Source organism: Carcharhinus amblyrhynchos, chromosome 3 (assembly GCF_965287045.1).
Source record: "Carcharhinus amblyrhynchos chromosome 3, sCarAmb.v2.hapA, whole genome shotgun sequence".
Lineage (NCBI taxonomy): Eukaryota > Metazoa > Chordata > Chondrichthyes > Carcharhiniformes > Carcharhinidae > Carcharhinus > Carcharhinus amblyrhynchos.
Genome location: NC_137326.1, coordinates 111865072 through 111881705, shown reverse-complemented (window position 1 = coordinate 111881705; position 16634 = coordinate 111865072). Strand labels below are relative to the sequence as shown.

The 16634-nt window shown below is 40.6% G+C and overlaps 1 protein-coding gene across 3 annotated transcripts in view; it reads left to right on the top strand.

The window, feature by feature from the left end:
- Window positions 1-16634, top strand: part of atp11b (ATPase phospholipid transporting 11B) — a 165331-nt gene that overhangs the window by 49008 nt on the left and 99689 nt on the right. For all 3 annotated transcript variants that reach the window (XM_080185740.1, XM_080185739.1, XM_080185741.1), the window contains exons 13-14: window positions 10142-10297; window positions 13298-13458. In XM_080185740.1, coding sequence (XP_080041866.1) covers window positions 10142-10297; window positions 13298-13458 — 317 coding nt within the window. The remainder of the gene's footprint in view (window positions 1-10141; window positions 10298-13297; window positions 13459-16634) is intronic.

The window sequence follows — 16634 nt, the reverse complement described above, 5'->3', positions numbered from 1 at the left end:
TTTCCCCACCTCAAGATGTAGAAACAGCGTTCAAACTCTCATGTTCAACCTTCTATTAACCATGACAATTAAAGGTGATTGTTTTGATTGTCCAATTGGATACAGCAAATATTGGCTGGAATGTTACAGCCATTCATGCCGGCAGGATTTTCCCATCTCGCTGCAGTGAACGGAGATTTGACTGGGCGCCAAATTCTCTTACCTCAATGCAGCAGGATTGTGGCATGAACAGCCTGTAAGATTGCGCTTATTGTGTTACTGTGTTAAGTCTCATCAGGGCCAGGCACTGAGCAATTCCTTGGGCCCGTGAGACTATTTTGACCCATGGATATCATATGGCATTGTAAGCTGTGTTTCACCACTAATGATCTTCTAATTTGTTTATTGCCTTTTCTGTTCAAGTGTTATCTTGTTTCATCTGAAGGTGTTTCTGGGAAGTACTACTTTCTACAATGGACCTTAAATTAGAATCAAGTGTTCAAATTATACTGCTGCCCCTATGCTTTATTGGCAATGCTCACTCTTAATTGGGTCAATTTGAGTTCTTATAGGTACTAAACGGGAACTTCCTATGAGAGTCGTTTAATGGATTTGAAACAAAAGGTTGGCTACATGACTGATTTTCATTTCTAGCATGATTGTACTGCCATGGATATGAGTTACTTCTAAACTACTCTTGGGACCTTCTGCTGTCACAGGGCAAGTTCTTTCTCATTCCTTCCTTCATTGTTTTCCGAGTTTGATTCTTCTTTCCACAAACTTGGATGGCTGGTGAGATGCATGGAATAAAATGCGATTCGTGATTACTATTGACTGCAAGAATACTGCAAATCTTAGTTTGCATGTTGTAAATAAATGTGTTTCAAAATAAATCATGCATGGACTTAAACTCTCCAGCTCTCTCTTTGCCTCTTTTTATTTTGTAGATGATTCCTGCCATATATTACTCCCTTTCCCTAATTTCTCAATCCAAATTTTATTTCACTCTTACCTTAAATTTACACTCCCTCAATTCTATACTGATGCTTATAAAAGTCAGCTTTTCTATGGCATCAGGGCCTTATGACTTAACATGTTGCCTCATCCTGTTGTCCACATTAACCATTTAAGTCCTGCTGTTGTCATGTAGCTGACCATGTCTGAGACCCATTGAGTGCAAAATCATCAAGTAATTCTGAATATTAGTTGCAGCACCTATAACAAATCATATTTGCATATTTACTGCAGCAATATTCCAATGTCATGCCACACTATCTGGTAAAGCCATTTCTGGATTTTCAGGTGATCTTATCAGAAGATCAGGGACTGCCAGAATCTGTATCAAGATGTTTGCTTTTCTACCTTTTATGGTCGTGATACTTCGGGTAGTGGCTAGACCATTAAATGCAATGTTATAGTTTGGTATACTCTTGAGGACCTTAGCTCGAAAAATAACCACGGGTCTGAATGAGATAAGGTCAAATCTTTGAAAAGCACAGCCTTAGCCAAAATTATGACTTTGCTCTAGCATTTGATATTTGCAAATAAATCCTTAAAACTTCTAGATCTCTTTCTGTGATATCAGTACTCAACGTGGCCCTGGAAACATTATCACCTATTTTCAAAAAAAAGGGCTCCATTGCAGCTCTGTTTTAAAAGTCCAAAGGCTTAATTTGTTCAAATATATCATACATTCAGTAAAGCAATTGATCGTGTGGTGCAGTTAAAAAGAAGCTGTTGGGGAAAAGGTTAATTTGTGTAAAAGAGGGTGCAACAAAACATTCACTGCACACAATTGCATCTTTTTACATATCTTCGCCCTTCCCAATTAAAGAAGGTCACCATTTGAATCTGTTTTCCAACATCTTGGTACCCTTTGCAGACCTTCATTTTTTTAATCCTTAGGAAGCAGCATTTGTCACGTTATCATTTCAAAGGAAACAACTTGCATCTTGAAAAGCAGCATTTTAGGTTAAACTTCAGTCACTACCAAACTTTCTACCATTTATTTTGTAAGATTTCTTTGATGCAACCAGATGATTCTGTCAAAATTAAGTGAGCAAGCTTTATATCTAGAAGTGAAGACTCTCTCGAGCCTTAGTGTAATAACTAGACATTCGTTGTAGCCACCAGTGAGATTTGAATATTCACAGCAGCTACTTTTCCCTCGAATTGTAATTCAGATTTTATATTTTTCTAATTCTGAATGTGTTCTTAAATTGAGGTGAATAGTCAGTCCTACTTTCATAATTTCAAACAATGTTTTATGAACAGTACCAGAAGTTTGTTGCATTCTTTTTCCCCAAGTCCAAGGAACTCCACTTCAACCTATTCACAACTAAAAAATGTGACTCATTTTCCTCAAATAATACACCTCTAGATGTAAATACATTGAGATGACAAGTAACAAATTCATATTTCCAACATTAAAGTACAAAGGATTAACAACTTTCAGCTCTATAGAAAAGAGCACAGGCGTGCATGGATATGAACAGATTTTCATTCACAGGAAGCTCCTGACATTTACAAACGCAAGTACTGAAAACAAAATCCAGTTGCTTCTTGTGGGCTTTTTAGCTTACTTGTTTTCTTCTTAGCCATTTTCCCAAACCCAGTGTTTTCTTTCATGTCACTCTTTTACAACATTTCACTGCTTTTAAGTTCACATCCTCCTCCATAGTTTTAAATTAAAATCCATTTTTCTTGGTATAGAAGCTGGCCACATTTACCTTTAATCTAAGTTTCAGTTCCTACGTTTCTTGCTTTCGTCTTTTGAATTGTCCTCTCAGCAGCCTATTGTTGGTTTCCTAATTTGCTGCTCCTCATCTGAATTCGCAGAGCATTTTACAGCATAAAACACCATTTCTGGTTCTAGCTTATGCTCTCTGTTTCATCTCTGTGGTAGTTGTTAACTTTTATACCACTATATAGCACCTTGATGTAACAGTGGATTGCGTGAACCAGTTTTATCCAACTTCCTTGCTTTTAAATTTTTATGCACGTGCCTGGGACACTGTCATCCTAGACCTCAGAATAACTTTACCTGTCACTCTGTATCAGTCCAATTTAACTTGGTGGCTCCCAGGATCCCTAGCTTCTCTTAATGTGCTTATCTTAATGTGGATAATCTCAAGCTTACCCACATTAAACTCCAACTGCCAGATTTTGGCCCACTCTCCTAGCTTATCTATATCTGTCTATAAGATCTTTATATCCTCTTCACTGCCTGCTTTCCCACCTATTTTAGTATCATCTGCAAATTTTGCAATGTTACACTCTGTCCCTGTTTGCAGATCATTTATATAGATGGTTGAGTTTGAGGACTGACCCCTGCAGCACCCGGCACATTTCGCCAGCTAGAGAAGGACCCATTTATCCTGACTTTCTGCTTTCTATGCAATTGTAATGCCTGGGGCTTTCCAGTGTATTTTGATTGAATCAACCTTCAATCCTTATTACCTTCAACCCATTTGCATTTGCCACCTGTAAAAGCCGATTTGTGCTATTTGTCAATCTTTTTATATCATTGTAAGATGTTTTAAATTAATGCTCAAGTACCTTTCAAAGTAAATCACTATCCAGTCAACCAATCAAGATTAGAATGTGACCAATATGGTGCGATGGTGAGTTTTTAGTAGGAATTTTAAGATTAGATATAATGTCACTATCATATGTTCTATATATATGTTCGTATAGCAAAAAACTAAAATACTGATGAATAGCAAGTACCGATCCAAACCATGCAAGGGAAGTGGAACCCACAAATAGTTCGCTTGCTGCACTTCCATTTTTCCTTTTGGTTTCTAAATCTTCTCAACTTCTCAATCACTCTGGAATGTTTGGCAGGAGTCTAATTCAGAGTCTATTTCCCACTGTCTGGTGTACTGAACTTTCCCAAAATCTCTGATCATTGATAAGATCTTTTTGTTCCATGTCTACTTTACTTCAAAATACCCTATTAATTATAGAGTTTTTGTCTGAACTTTGCTTCTTGTACATTTAATAAAGCTTTTGATAAATTTAAACTTGCATGCAGCCTAATTACCTAACCCCAAACTAACCCATTAAACTACGTGAGGGGCAGAGATATGACCACCAGGCAAAGACATTGAGTTAGCAAATAATGCCAAAGTTTGTTTAATGTAAAAAACACTTAAAAATTAACTAATGAAACAAAAGTATATTTATCAATTAAACACCTTTGACTTGAATCAATCCCCACACTGATGGGTAACTGCCTAAAGGTGATGTCACCTCTTTTAACCAATAAATTCTGCTAATGGCTAATTGGACAATAGTGTTATAAGGAATTGATTCCAGCTTTTTGTGCACATTACCTTAAATTTAAGGTAATGGACTGCCTCTAGATGGATTCCTTACCTTAACGCCATTCAAGTTTCATTAGACCAACACTGGACAGTAACCCATTTACTTCCCTAATGTCCATTAGGGAAGGAAATCTGCCATCCTTACCTGGCCTGACCTATATGTGACTCCAGAGCCACAGCAATGTGGCAGACTCTCAACTGCCCTGGGGCAACAATGGATGAGCAATAAATGCTGACCAGGCAGCAATGCCCAAGTCCACAAATTAATTTTAAAAAGGATCAGTATGTTCTTAACAAGCCACTACTGGATATTGTAGATTATTTTTCTCGCAGCTTCCGTTTTGGAACTTTTAAGTTTGAAATTTAGAAGTCCTAACTTAGAAATATTAGTAGAAAGTACAGAACTAATATAATCTTTTATTAACTGTTTGATTATTATTTACTTATCCTACAGTTACAGGTAGTTAAAGTACTTCTAATACAATCATCTGTTGCTCATCAATTTAGTTTGAAGTAAAAGGTTAGCAACATCAACATGGCCTGTTTTTTGTTCATGTGTTGGTGTAAAAGGGTGACTTGACCCAATTAGCTCTTTGTAGAATCCATGTTTGTTAAAAGCTTTTACTGATTAAAAATGGTCAAGTTAAGCAAGCATGCTAAATCCTACTAAAATAAAATTTTAACTTTCTAGGCCAGCTTACATTGTTGAGCCTTCAAATATATCTTCTGGCCATATTTAGTCATTCTTGGCTCATCCTTTCCTTATCACCTCTCAAGCTGTTCTTCTCAGAATAGTCCCATCCTCCCAGTAATTAACTCCCAAAGCTTTCATTTATTTCAGTATTAGTTATTTATGTCTTTGGCTGTTCGTGAGACCTGATAACAAGCTATTCACAATGGCCATTCTGTGCAGCTGCTCTTAATCCTTATCAGGCTGTTTAACCATGCTATTGTCCACCACAGTCACGTCTAGCCAGTTCCTCCACACTGAGTCTATACTCCCACAAGCATTTTAAGTTAAGCAAGGTTAAATGAAATGTCTAACACACTTCGTACCCTGTCATCTCTTAATATATTGGCCTAACTTTGATCCTTTGTTCAAATTGAGCAATCTTATCTCAGATCTCTCCTGCCTGCTTTCCAATGGAAATTAAACCGTAGGCATTTTCTGGTTTAAAAAAAACAAACTTGTTCCTTTATTTCAAACTAATGTTTCTATGTTATGCGTATAGCTGGTTTCGAACACCATATGTTGGCATTTTGATTCCCACAACTTTGTGTTTTGTCAGGGAGCCCACAAGACTTTCTCATCTTCAAGTACCCATGTAACTCCCTTTTTGAAAACTATTCATGGAGTCAGCTTCCACCACCTTTTTCCAAGTAGAACTTATTCAGAATGACTAAAACTCTCTTCACCCCACCTCAATGATTTTTAATCTATGGGCTCTAGTTATTGACCTACTCACCTGATGGAATATTTTTTCTCTCTTTACTCTATAAAAATACTCTTCGTCATGAAAAGCTCTATTGGGTGAACTTTTAATCTTCTCTGTTTTAAGGGAAACAGTCCTAACTTTTCCACTCTCTCCTCATAACTGAAATCCCTCATCCAAGATAGCATTGTGATGAACCTCCTTTGAAATTGTACTGAAGTGTGATACTCAATTGTCCACAGTACTCCAGCTAAGTGATAAAGTTCTAGCCTGATCTATGGTTTTATTTTCTATTCCTCTATCTAACCCAACTAATCCATTTTTTTAAACCACTTTATAACTTGTCCTCTCACTTTTTAAGAATTTGTATCTGGACACTCATCTACAATTTACAAAATTATGCTCTTTATAGTAAGCACACTGCCTTTCCATCTGCATTTTTCCGAGTTGCACCACTTCTTCATACTCACCTGCATTCTATTTCAACTATCATGCTTCTTATTATCCTGCCTGCTATCCCAAAGCGTGTGACTATCCTCATTAAGTTTATTAGAGTAATACCTGGAATGAGCAGATTGTTTTATGAGGAAAGGTTAGACAAACTAGGTTTGTATCCGCTGGAGTTTATAAGAGTAAAAGACAACTTGATTGAAAAATACAAAATCCTGAGTGGTCTTGACAGGGTGGATGTGCTGAGGCTGTGGGAGATTCAAGAACTAAGGGGTCACTGTTTAAAAATAAGGAGTCACTCGTTTAAGTAGAGATGAGAATTTTTTCCCTCCAATGTCATGAGAGTCCATGGAAATCTTTTTCTGAAAGCACACTGGAAGCAGAGTTGTTGAATATTTTTAAGCCAGAGGCAGATAGATCCTTGATAAACATAGGGATGAAAAGTTATTGGGAGTAGGCAGAAATGTAGAGTTGAAGTTACAGGCAGATCAGCCGTGATCTTATTGAATAGCAGAACAGGTGCCAGAGACTGAGTGATCTATTCCTGCTCCTAGTTTGTATGTTTCATCATTTACTATTTTGCCAAGTTATGTAGTATCTGCGAACTTTATGATTCTGCCCCTTACATCTGAACTTGGGTTCATAAATGTTGCAGACCTGTGGACCCATATTGATTCTTGGGAAAACAGCTGCAATGAAATAAGCAAGGAAAATGCTGGAAATACTGAGCAGATCTAGCAGCACTGGGTGGAGAGAAAAAACCCATCAAGTTGCACCCGTTTTCAGGTGTGAAAGCTTGGTGAAGTCGGGCATGAGGCAAGTAGCGCGCCTCTGGGCCAGTTCCCCCTTTACCATGGCCTGCAAATGGCCACGATCGGGACCGCACACGAAGTGGGCGTGATGGCCATTTAAATGCATTTGCACGCGTTTAAATTGACTTAGTGAGCTACACGTCCAACCTAATGGGCACTTTCCCTTTACCACCGCATTCATCCATCCAGAATTGGCGCAAAACAAACATGCTCCACAAAACTCCAGTTAGTGAGGAGGTAAGTGCTGAGTATTCAACGGCTCTCTCAAGATCAATTAGGGAGGACGGGGGACAGATGAGTCCAACGGCTCTCTGCTTGAGATCAGTGGGGGGGTGGTGGTGGTGGAGATGAGTCCAACAGCTCTTTGCTTGAGATTGATGGGCTGCAGAGGGGGAGGGGGAATAAGGGGGTCAGTAATATTTTGGGGGTGAGGCACTATCTTTTGGGGTTGAGGAGAGGCATTATCCAGTCCGAGAGTGATGTGGCATTCTATTTTTTTTTCTGCGCGTGCACAGGTGGAGGTGCCGATCAGAGCTGCAGGATTTCGGGTGTGTTAAGCACCGCCCGCAGGCTTTTGCAGCGCAATTCTGAATTGCTTATATTTTTTCAGGTAACATGCGTATGGGGGCGCCTGAGAACGGGTCTAAAAGTCGGATCTGAAACACTTCCAGTTTCGAGTCCGCTCAGCACTTAGAATCAGAATGGTAAAATAAGGCCCAACGTCAATATTTTGGGTGTGTGACTTTCAATCAGAGCTACTATCTCTTTGCTTTCTGTGAATTCACCAACTGTATACCTATACTGTCACATTCCCCTTTATTACATAAGATTCAATCTTCTCAGTGAACCTTCTAGTGGCACTTGATTGAATGCCTTCTAAAGGTCCACTTATATATCAGCTGCGTTGCTTGTTCAATCTTCATTCAAAGAATTCAATCAAGCTGGTGAAACATGATTTCTGTGTTGGGTGTCCTTGATTTAATTTGGTATTTCCAAATTAAAGTTTGTTTCTGAAAATGATTTCAATAGTTTAACACTGCCGATGATTTGATTTATTAGTATACAGTCAAAAATATTATTGCGCACTATACTGACAAAGCAGACTGTACATAGAGAAGGAAAGAATGTGCAGAATGCAGTAGGTAAGGTGTTGGGAAAGGTCAACTTAATATGTGACATGTCTAATCAAAAGTCTGATGGCAGCAGGGTATAAGCTATTCTTGTGTCAGTTGATACGTGGCCTCAGACTTCTGTATCTTTTTCCTGACAGAAGAAGTGGAAGAGAGTACGTCCTGGGTATGTGGGGTCCTTGATTATGCTAGTTGCTTTTCCAAAGCAGCAGGAAGTGTCGACAGAGTCAGTGGATGGGATGGTGGTTTGCGTGATGGACTGGGCTTCATTCACGATCCTTTGTAGTTTCTTGTGGCCTTGGAGAGAGCAGGATTCATACCAAGCTGTGATACAACCAGAAAGAATGATTTTTCTGGTGCATCTGTAGAAGTTGCTGAGAATAGTAGTGGACATGCCAAATTTCCTTAGTCTCCTGAAAAAGTAGAGGCGTTGGTGGGCTTTCTCAGTTACGGCATCAGCATGGAGGGACCAGAGCAGGTTGCTGGTGACCTGGACACCAAGAAACTTGAAGCTCTTGACTTCGTTAGGATGGCTAGTCTGTGGTTTCCTCTTTTATCCCAATTCCCTTCTTTAAATAGTACTACAATATTTTTGGCCCTTTAGACCTTTACCCAATGAGATTTGAACGATTGTGACCAATGCTTCTCCCATTTCTATCTTTACTTCTTTCAGCACATAGGATGCATTTCCATCTGGAACAGGTGACATATCAACCTTTGGTAATACTAATCTTTTCGATGCATCTCTATTATCATGTCAATAACCCTCTTTTTTTCAAACTGATTCCCCTGTGTGCAGTCAAATATCTTGTGGTTCCAGTTTGATCCTTCCTAGTTTTTCCAAGAAGTAGTGACTTACTCTGGTATTCTAAACTGAGAACCATGTAATAAATGCCTCTGACTTGGAGAATTCTTGCACTATCTGTGTTGTTTTCCTATCCTATCTAATGGTCTCCCTCCTGCAGCTTCTGTAGTTGTGGGGTAACCATATCCTAGAATGTACATCTGGGGAAACCTTGACTTCTTAATGCGCAACAGTGATTCTTTGCATTTTTGCTGCATTTGCTGCCTTCGAGCTTGAGTAACTGCTGGCACTTCCTGCGCAAGTGCTTATTCGACACGCATGAAGTGCGCTGGCATTCCCACGTGGAACAGGATACGTATATAACAGGTGTCAAGTGCCATGCCATGGTAGCCAGTCCACCGATTTTCAAATCATAGAGATCCTGACCAGTAAAACACAACTTTAAAAATCCAAAACTGACATCTAAGACACTGATCTATAAAGTTGTTTAAAAAAAATTGACCACTGAGACTACATTACTGAAAAAGTAAAAAGTTAACAAAAGGTACTGGAAATTATATTCAAACAAAAGCGCAATGGAAGCTACCACCAAATTTTAACGGTGGGAAGTTGGCAAAAGACAAGATGATTTTTGCCTGCTACACAACAATCTGCTCTCTGTGTAGTAGCAATGTCACTTGAATTTCTTTGTCCGAATTGAAGTGGCAGCTTGGCCCAGTTCATACTTACTCTGAGTCAGAAATAGTTACGTTTGTAATGGTTTGCTTAAGATGCATTGACATTGCAAGATATTGTGCAGTGCAAATTTTTAAGGGTTAAACTGTGGATTATTTCATTTTATGCAGTTTGGCTATTGCAGCATGCCAATGATTTATTTTCTCCTTGCAGACTAAGTGATTTGATTTTAAGTTATTTTCAATTATAGATGAAAAGTCTGTTCTCTAATTCAGTCATACAATTTATTTGAATCACTTTCTGCATTCCTGCTTCCAGCTCTGTGTTCCTAGTGCAGGGTAGCTGAAATAATTGTTGATTAATTGAGATTTAATAATTCAGGAGATATCATTGAAAATGGGGTCTTCCTTGTCTTGGAATACCCCAGTAAGTGGTGCATTTACCACTTTCCCTATTGAGCGATCAGGGAACTGTGTTATAAATAAAATGTACAATGTGTATAATGGTTTCATGTATTTGTTACAAATAGGTGGAGTATGTACTCACAGACAAAACTGGAACACTGACCGAAAATGAAATGAAGTTCCGGGAATGCTCTATTAATGGCGTTAAATACAAATACATTAACGGCAATTTGGTCCGTGAAGGAATGACCAGGAAATTTGATAGACAAGTCCCAACTTTTGTAAGTTTCTATTACATTTGTTTATTGAAGGCCGGTGCAGGCATGATAGATCAAATGGCTTCCTCTTGCACTGTAACAATTCTATGATTCTGTGATGTCTCACTTTCCCATTTTATATCCCATCGGCCAAATCTTTGATCATTCATCTAATCTGTTATATCCCTTTGAAGCCGCCTAGTGTCCACTTCACATCTTACCATCCTACCTAACTTTGTGTCATGAGCAAATTTAGCAACAATACTTTGTCCGTCATCTAAGTCATTTATATAAATGGTAAAGAGTTAAACTGATCCTGTGCACTCACTGCACAATAAGCAAACAATCAGCCTACTGAACTGACTGGATTTCAATTCTTATCTCGGAAGAGAAAGAATTGTCTCCTCTCGCAACCCCCATATTTCCCCATAGGTTAAAAAATAATACTCAGAAATTGAAGCAGACCCAAAGGTGAATTATAATGAATTTTTACAATGCCTTTGCCTTTGTTAAACAGCTGATGTAATCCCAATGTCCACATGTAGGTTTAATGATTCTTTTATGTGTGGCAGAAATTGTTGAGCAAGCTAGCATCCTAACTCACAGAAATACAGATCAGTATCACGTAATGTGTGAGGTGGAATTCTCCCAAAAAAATTCGAAGGGGATGGTTGTCCCATTCCAACCTGCTAATCTTTTGGTGGGTCGGGGGGGGGGGGGGGGGGGGCGGAATGGGGAGAGGTGGGTCGGGGGGGGAATGGGGAGAGGTGGGTCGGGGGGGGGAATGGGGAGAGGTGGGTCGGGGGGGGGGAATGGGGAGAGGTGGGTCGGGGGGGGGGAATGGGGAGAGGTGGGTCGGGGGGGGGGAATGGGGAGAGGTGGGTCGGGGGGGGGAATGGGGAGAGGTGGGTCGGGGGGGGGAATGGGGAGAGGTGGGTCGGGGGGGGGAATGGGGAGAGGTGGGTCGGGGGGGGGAATGGGGAGAGGTGGGTCGGGGGGGGGAATGGGGAGAGGTGGGTCGGGGGGGGGAATGGGGAGAGGTGGGTCGGGGGGGGGAATGGGGAGAGGTGGGTCGGGGGGGGAATGGGGAGAGGTGGGTCGGGGGGGGAATGGGGAGAGGTGGGTCGGGGGGGGAATGGGGAGAGGTGGGTCGGGGGGGGAATGGGGAGAGGTGGGTCGGGGGGGGAATGGGGAGAGGTGGGTCGGGGGGGGAATGGGGAGAGGTGGGTGGGGGGGTGGAATGGGGAGAGGTGGGTGGGGGGGAGGTGGTGGTGGAGATCAGTGCTCTCCAGGGCAGGAATGGGAGGGGGGAATGTTTATGGGGGGCTGCAATCGGGCCATGGGGTGGGGGTTAGGTTTTTAGGCTGGCAGCACTGCCGAGGTCCTGGGCAGGCCAGCAATAGAGCTGGCCAGCAAATTGCAGGCTGACAGTTTGGGGCCATTGCATGTGCACAGAGGCCTGGAAATGTCAGACTCTGATGTGACTTGGCCCTGCCCCCTGGGTTTTTAATGATATTTATGATTTTAACCTCTGCATTGCACAGAATGTGAGAGATTTGAGTCTGAACTTCCGCTGAAGAAACAGTTGTGATTTATACCATTTTCCCTGCTAATTCAATGCTTAGAATTTTTTTGGGAGAATCGTCCCTAAGTGTCAGATTCACGTGAAAGTTGGAGTAATTCACACTACTTTTTTCCAGTGAGAGTTCAGAGAAGAATCTCCCACACTCTGCATTGCAGAGGCCGTGAGCATGAATATCATTAAAAAAAAACTATGGGGTGGGGGCCTATTCCGACTGGAGAGACTCAAATCAGTAAGCTGTGTGGGCCACTGCACTTGCGCCAATCTGCCAATGCTGAGATTGGCGCATGCCTAGCAGCCCTGCACTGCCAGCCTCCAGTTGCTGGCCAGCACAGCAGGATGGGCAAATCATGGCCGTGGACTCCATTATCTTTTTGAAAACGGACATTGACTCTTCACTGGGATGTATTTGCACTGATATAAATCTTCCCCCAGTGTTTCACCCAAGACCACATTCCTCCTGCGTAGTCTTAAACAGTTGGCAGTCACGCCTGAGCCTGATACAGTCATTACTCAGTGATAATTGCTGACTTTCTGGATGATGATCAGGAACAGGTGTCCTGCTGAATGTTATCTGTTCCTACTTAAAGATGCTGAAGCTGCATTTAATGTCATTGAATGAGACCAGTTTAACTTACAATGTAAGCTGGAACATTGCTAGCTTGACTGCTTATTGCTTGAATTAGCTCTGGAACTGCATTGGCTATTTCATTAGCACAGAACTTCCAATCAGCGGCAGTGCTGGGTACAGTGCTCGCAAAGTTCTTACCAACTCAACGGGATTACCATTTCTTCGGCATCATCCAGAATAGAGACAACACTATATACTCTGGGTAAGCTCATTGAGAATAGGAGAGTGGGGGTACAAGATTCACATCTCCTTTTAATGAGAGCTGCCATATTCAGCAGAGTTTTAAAGTTTGCAGCCTTTAAAGAATAAGGGAAGTAGTGTGGTTGAATCAGGTCACGGGGAAGATGGGGAATGTTTGAGAGGGCCCAGCTGTGGCATAACCAAACTAATAGACCAGATTTCAAACTGTCTAACATTCCCTGAGTAAGTATTCAGTTAAGACCCACATATCTGGCTTACAACTCTGTCCTGAACTCCCAGCATCAGGGATGTTCATGGAGGTCCTGGGCAGCTGGGAATTGCTCCATTGGAAGTTTAGATTCCCCAGGCACGTCCCACGTATGTCTGCACGTAGAGTTTCCATATCATCCTGACTGTCATCTTCTGGCGTATGTGTCATCTTCAACAATCTGGACACAGGAATATTTGTCCTATTACTTCTGACAATAATGCAAATCAGCTTTGGTTAGACAAAATATTATAACCCAATAAATGTCAATACTTAAAAAGATCTGCCCTTTATTGGCAAAAAGTAGAGTTTGCGTGAATGAGCATTATTAGTGTTATGACGTTTTCGTGTTTCAATTCCTAGACTGAAGAGGAGATCATGTTTTTGAAGGCACTTTCCCTCTGTCATACAGTGCATATTAGTGACCAGGAAGAGACCCCGAGGAATGTTGTTAGCGATCCATCCAATGTGCAATACTATGCTGCCTCCCCAGATGAGAAGGCTTTGGTAGAAGCTGCCAGAAAGTAAGGATTTTTTTTTACAATAAACTGTTAGTTTCTGTAGGCATACGCATATTATGAATCAGTTGTACACTGAAATCTTCCTGCCATTTATGGCGACAGGATGTAATGGTCTTGCCAACAATGTGCCCTCAGTACAAGTTTCTCAGCAGCGAGGGGTGCATTTAACGGGAAACCCTATTATCAACAGCAGGACTGTAAGATCCCATCACCAGCGAGCTTAATACCACCTTCCACTGCCGCGAAACTGAGGGAGGAAAATCCTGTCCATAGTTTTTTTTGTTAAATCTGAGTTTTGAAATCATTCTGAATAACTCACTGGAGTGTAAGTATAAGAAAGCAATCATTTCAGATTTTCATCAAAATGATTCTGCTGGACTATTCTGTGGGTTGATGATGGTCAATTAAATAAAGGGCAGTGAAAATACAATACTGATATGAACTGGCAGCCAGGAGAGATTTTGGTATGGTAATGCCACTGGACTAGTAATCCAGAAGCCCAGGCAAATTCTCTGGGGAAATTAGTTCAAATCCACAAAGGCAGATGGTGGAATTTAAATTCAATTAATTAACATGGAATTAAAAAACTAATCTCGGTAACTGCTCTCTGAAATGGCAGAGCAAGCCATTCAGTTCAAGGGCAACAAATATTGGCCTTGCCAGTGACACCCAAATCCATTGAAAGAATAAGGAAAGAAGAAGTTAGTTGGCATTCTGTGAACCAATTGCCTCACCAGGCAACATTTGCAAATGCCTGTGAATATCGCATCCAGAGTATAAATTGAGCAGCATGTGGCATGCTTAGTTTCATGTCCTTATTTATCTTGTGAATCTGATACCAATTGTGTTTGGGGCTCTACTTGTGTGTAGATTACTTTGCTGCTCCTTTGCAATGCTGTAATTCCAATAAGCATAATGTCCATTCAGAGCAATATGTTGATAAACACCAAGGTTAATTGCACATTTGCAATATACATTCATGAAGTGAATTCTTGCATATAATCAATCCTGTATTGGTGACTGTAGATACCTGAATAAAATTTCTGCAAGTCACCAAGATTGGTTAGTGAGAAAAGCAGAAAAGCTGCCAAATTGGTCAGCACTCAGTGGTAGCCTTCACACTTCTGAGTTGATTTTGAGTTGAGGCTTCATTCTAGAAACTTGAGCAGATAATCTCAGATGACATTTCAATGCAGTACTTCGTAGATTTTGGTAAATTGCATTACAACCAAAGATTGTGAAAGTCATAATGTAAATGCAAGTTCATTATCTCTTCTCTTTCTATTCTTTCTTTCTTTCCATTCTTTCTCATTTCTCTCTCTGCTATGTTTTGCACGCATTTTCCATTTTGCCCATGCCACTCTTTCAACTTTGCACCTTTTTTCTGCATAATCTGTAAAATTCACTGGCACTGTGGATAAGGCAGATTTTGCTGTCTCAGAGCTTCAGCATATTGCAAACTACTCATGACAAAATCAAAAAAGGCGGTTGGTAGCGTGAATCTGATAAGTGATCCTTTCAGCAGCTTTGAATCTTACTGTAATCATTAGTTGTGGTCAGACAGCTTGCCTCACATCCAGCACTTGAGCAGAAATTTCCTCCTATTAATTAGGAAGACCAAAGCTGTTTCTTCACATCTTGTCGCATATTGTGTTCCCTCACTACCAACTCCATTATTCTCCTGACAACTGACTGACTAAGGCTGAACCAGACTTTTCACCACCTTTGACCCTGAGATAAGTTTTCAATTTTATACCTCTGCACTATCTGTAATATTGCCCCTCCCTTGCCTAATCTTCCAAAACCCTCGTTCGTGCCTTTTATTACCTCGGGACTTGATTATTTTAATGCATTCCAGGCCAGGTTCCAGTTTCTATAACTTCTAGTCATTCAAAATGCAGCTGTTGCCTCCTAACTTGCTTACCTACCTCATCACTGTTTGCTGAGCTAACAATGATTTCTGGTTAAGCAGTAACTCGATTCCAGACTCTCTCACTTGTTTTCAAATCACTTCAAGGTCTCACCCCTTCCTATTTCTGATTTCCTTCAAACCAAGAACTTCCCCTTGATCTCGGCCTGTTCCACCTGATGCTAATTCCTCCAGTATTAATGGCTGTGACTTAAGATGTCTAGGCCCTAAGCTCTGAAATTCCCTTCCTAAATCTCTGCCTCTTATTATCTTTCCTCCTTTTCAGCTGCACCTTAAATCTGCCTATCTGACTGTCTAATATTTCCTTATGGTGTCAAATTTTACTCTTAAACAAATTGAGATATTTTATGTTAAAATTGCTGTATAATGTCATTGTTGTTGCTTGATGATAGGATGAAATGCAGAAGTTTTTAAAGTTATCCTCTGTTCTGAAATATGTTACTGAATGAAGCAGGTGCCATTATATTTTTAAATTGGTTAATTGTTTTGTTTTGCCCCAGTGTTTTCCATTTTGCTGAAAATGGTTAATCAGGCTATGGTACAGTGGCATGGGCGCTGCCACTCTTCTGTTGCTCCAAATGCCTACTTATCAGATGTAAATCTAGGCAGTTATTGGTGTTCCACTTTCCGTACAAGTTATTTAAGCCAAGTCAAATTTTCTCCTAACATCCACATACGGAAGATACTTTCCCCCCCTAACATGACACCTGTCTTCCTTAATTGACAGCAAGACTCGTACAAAAATGTTATTGCGCAGGTGCTGTTACCTCATGCACATAATCATACCTCTTTCCAGTAAAAGTCAGGGGCTATTTGACGATGTGGAATTATTGTAGAGCCCAATGAAAAGCTTTGGAACTTTCGGATAGAGATTAAGAAATTATAACCTGGCATGTTCAATATTAATTAATTGCTGATTTATTCAACAACAGGCTCTGACTTGTTGACATGAATTGTATTGTTTGTACCATCAACCTGGTAGAGCTGAATTGATATACCACATGGGTGTCAAATCTGGGAACACCTTAGTATCTGTGTTGCATACCATGGTCAGTGGTGCCCTCCATCAATTGGAAGCGTTACATTTCTTAAATGCGAAAGTTGAAATCATTTTGCCATGGGATCAAATTTGGGAAGATGGGGTAAATCAAAGAGTAGAGACAAGACAAGAAATGTGAGAAACGATAAACAGATCATGAATGAGTTAAAGAGTACAAATCTAACAATAATCATTAAATGAGGCTAGAGG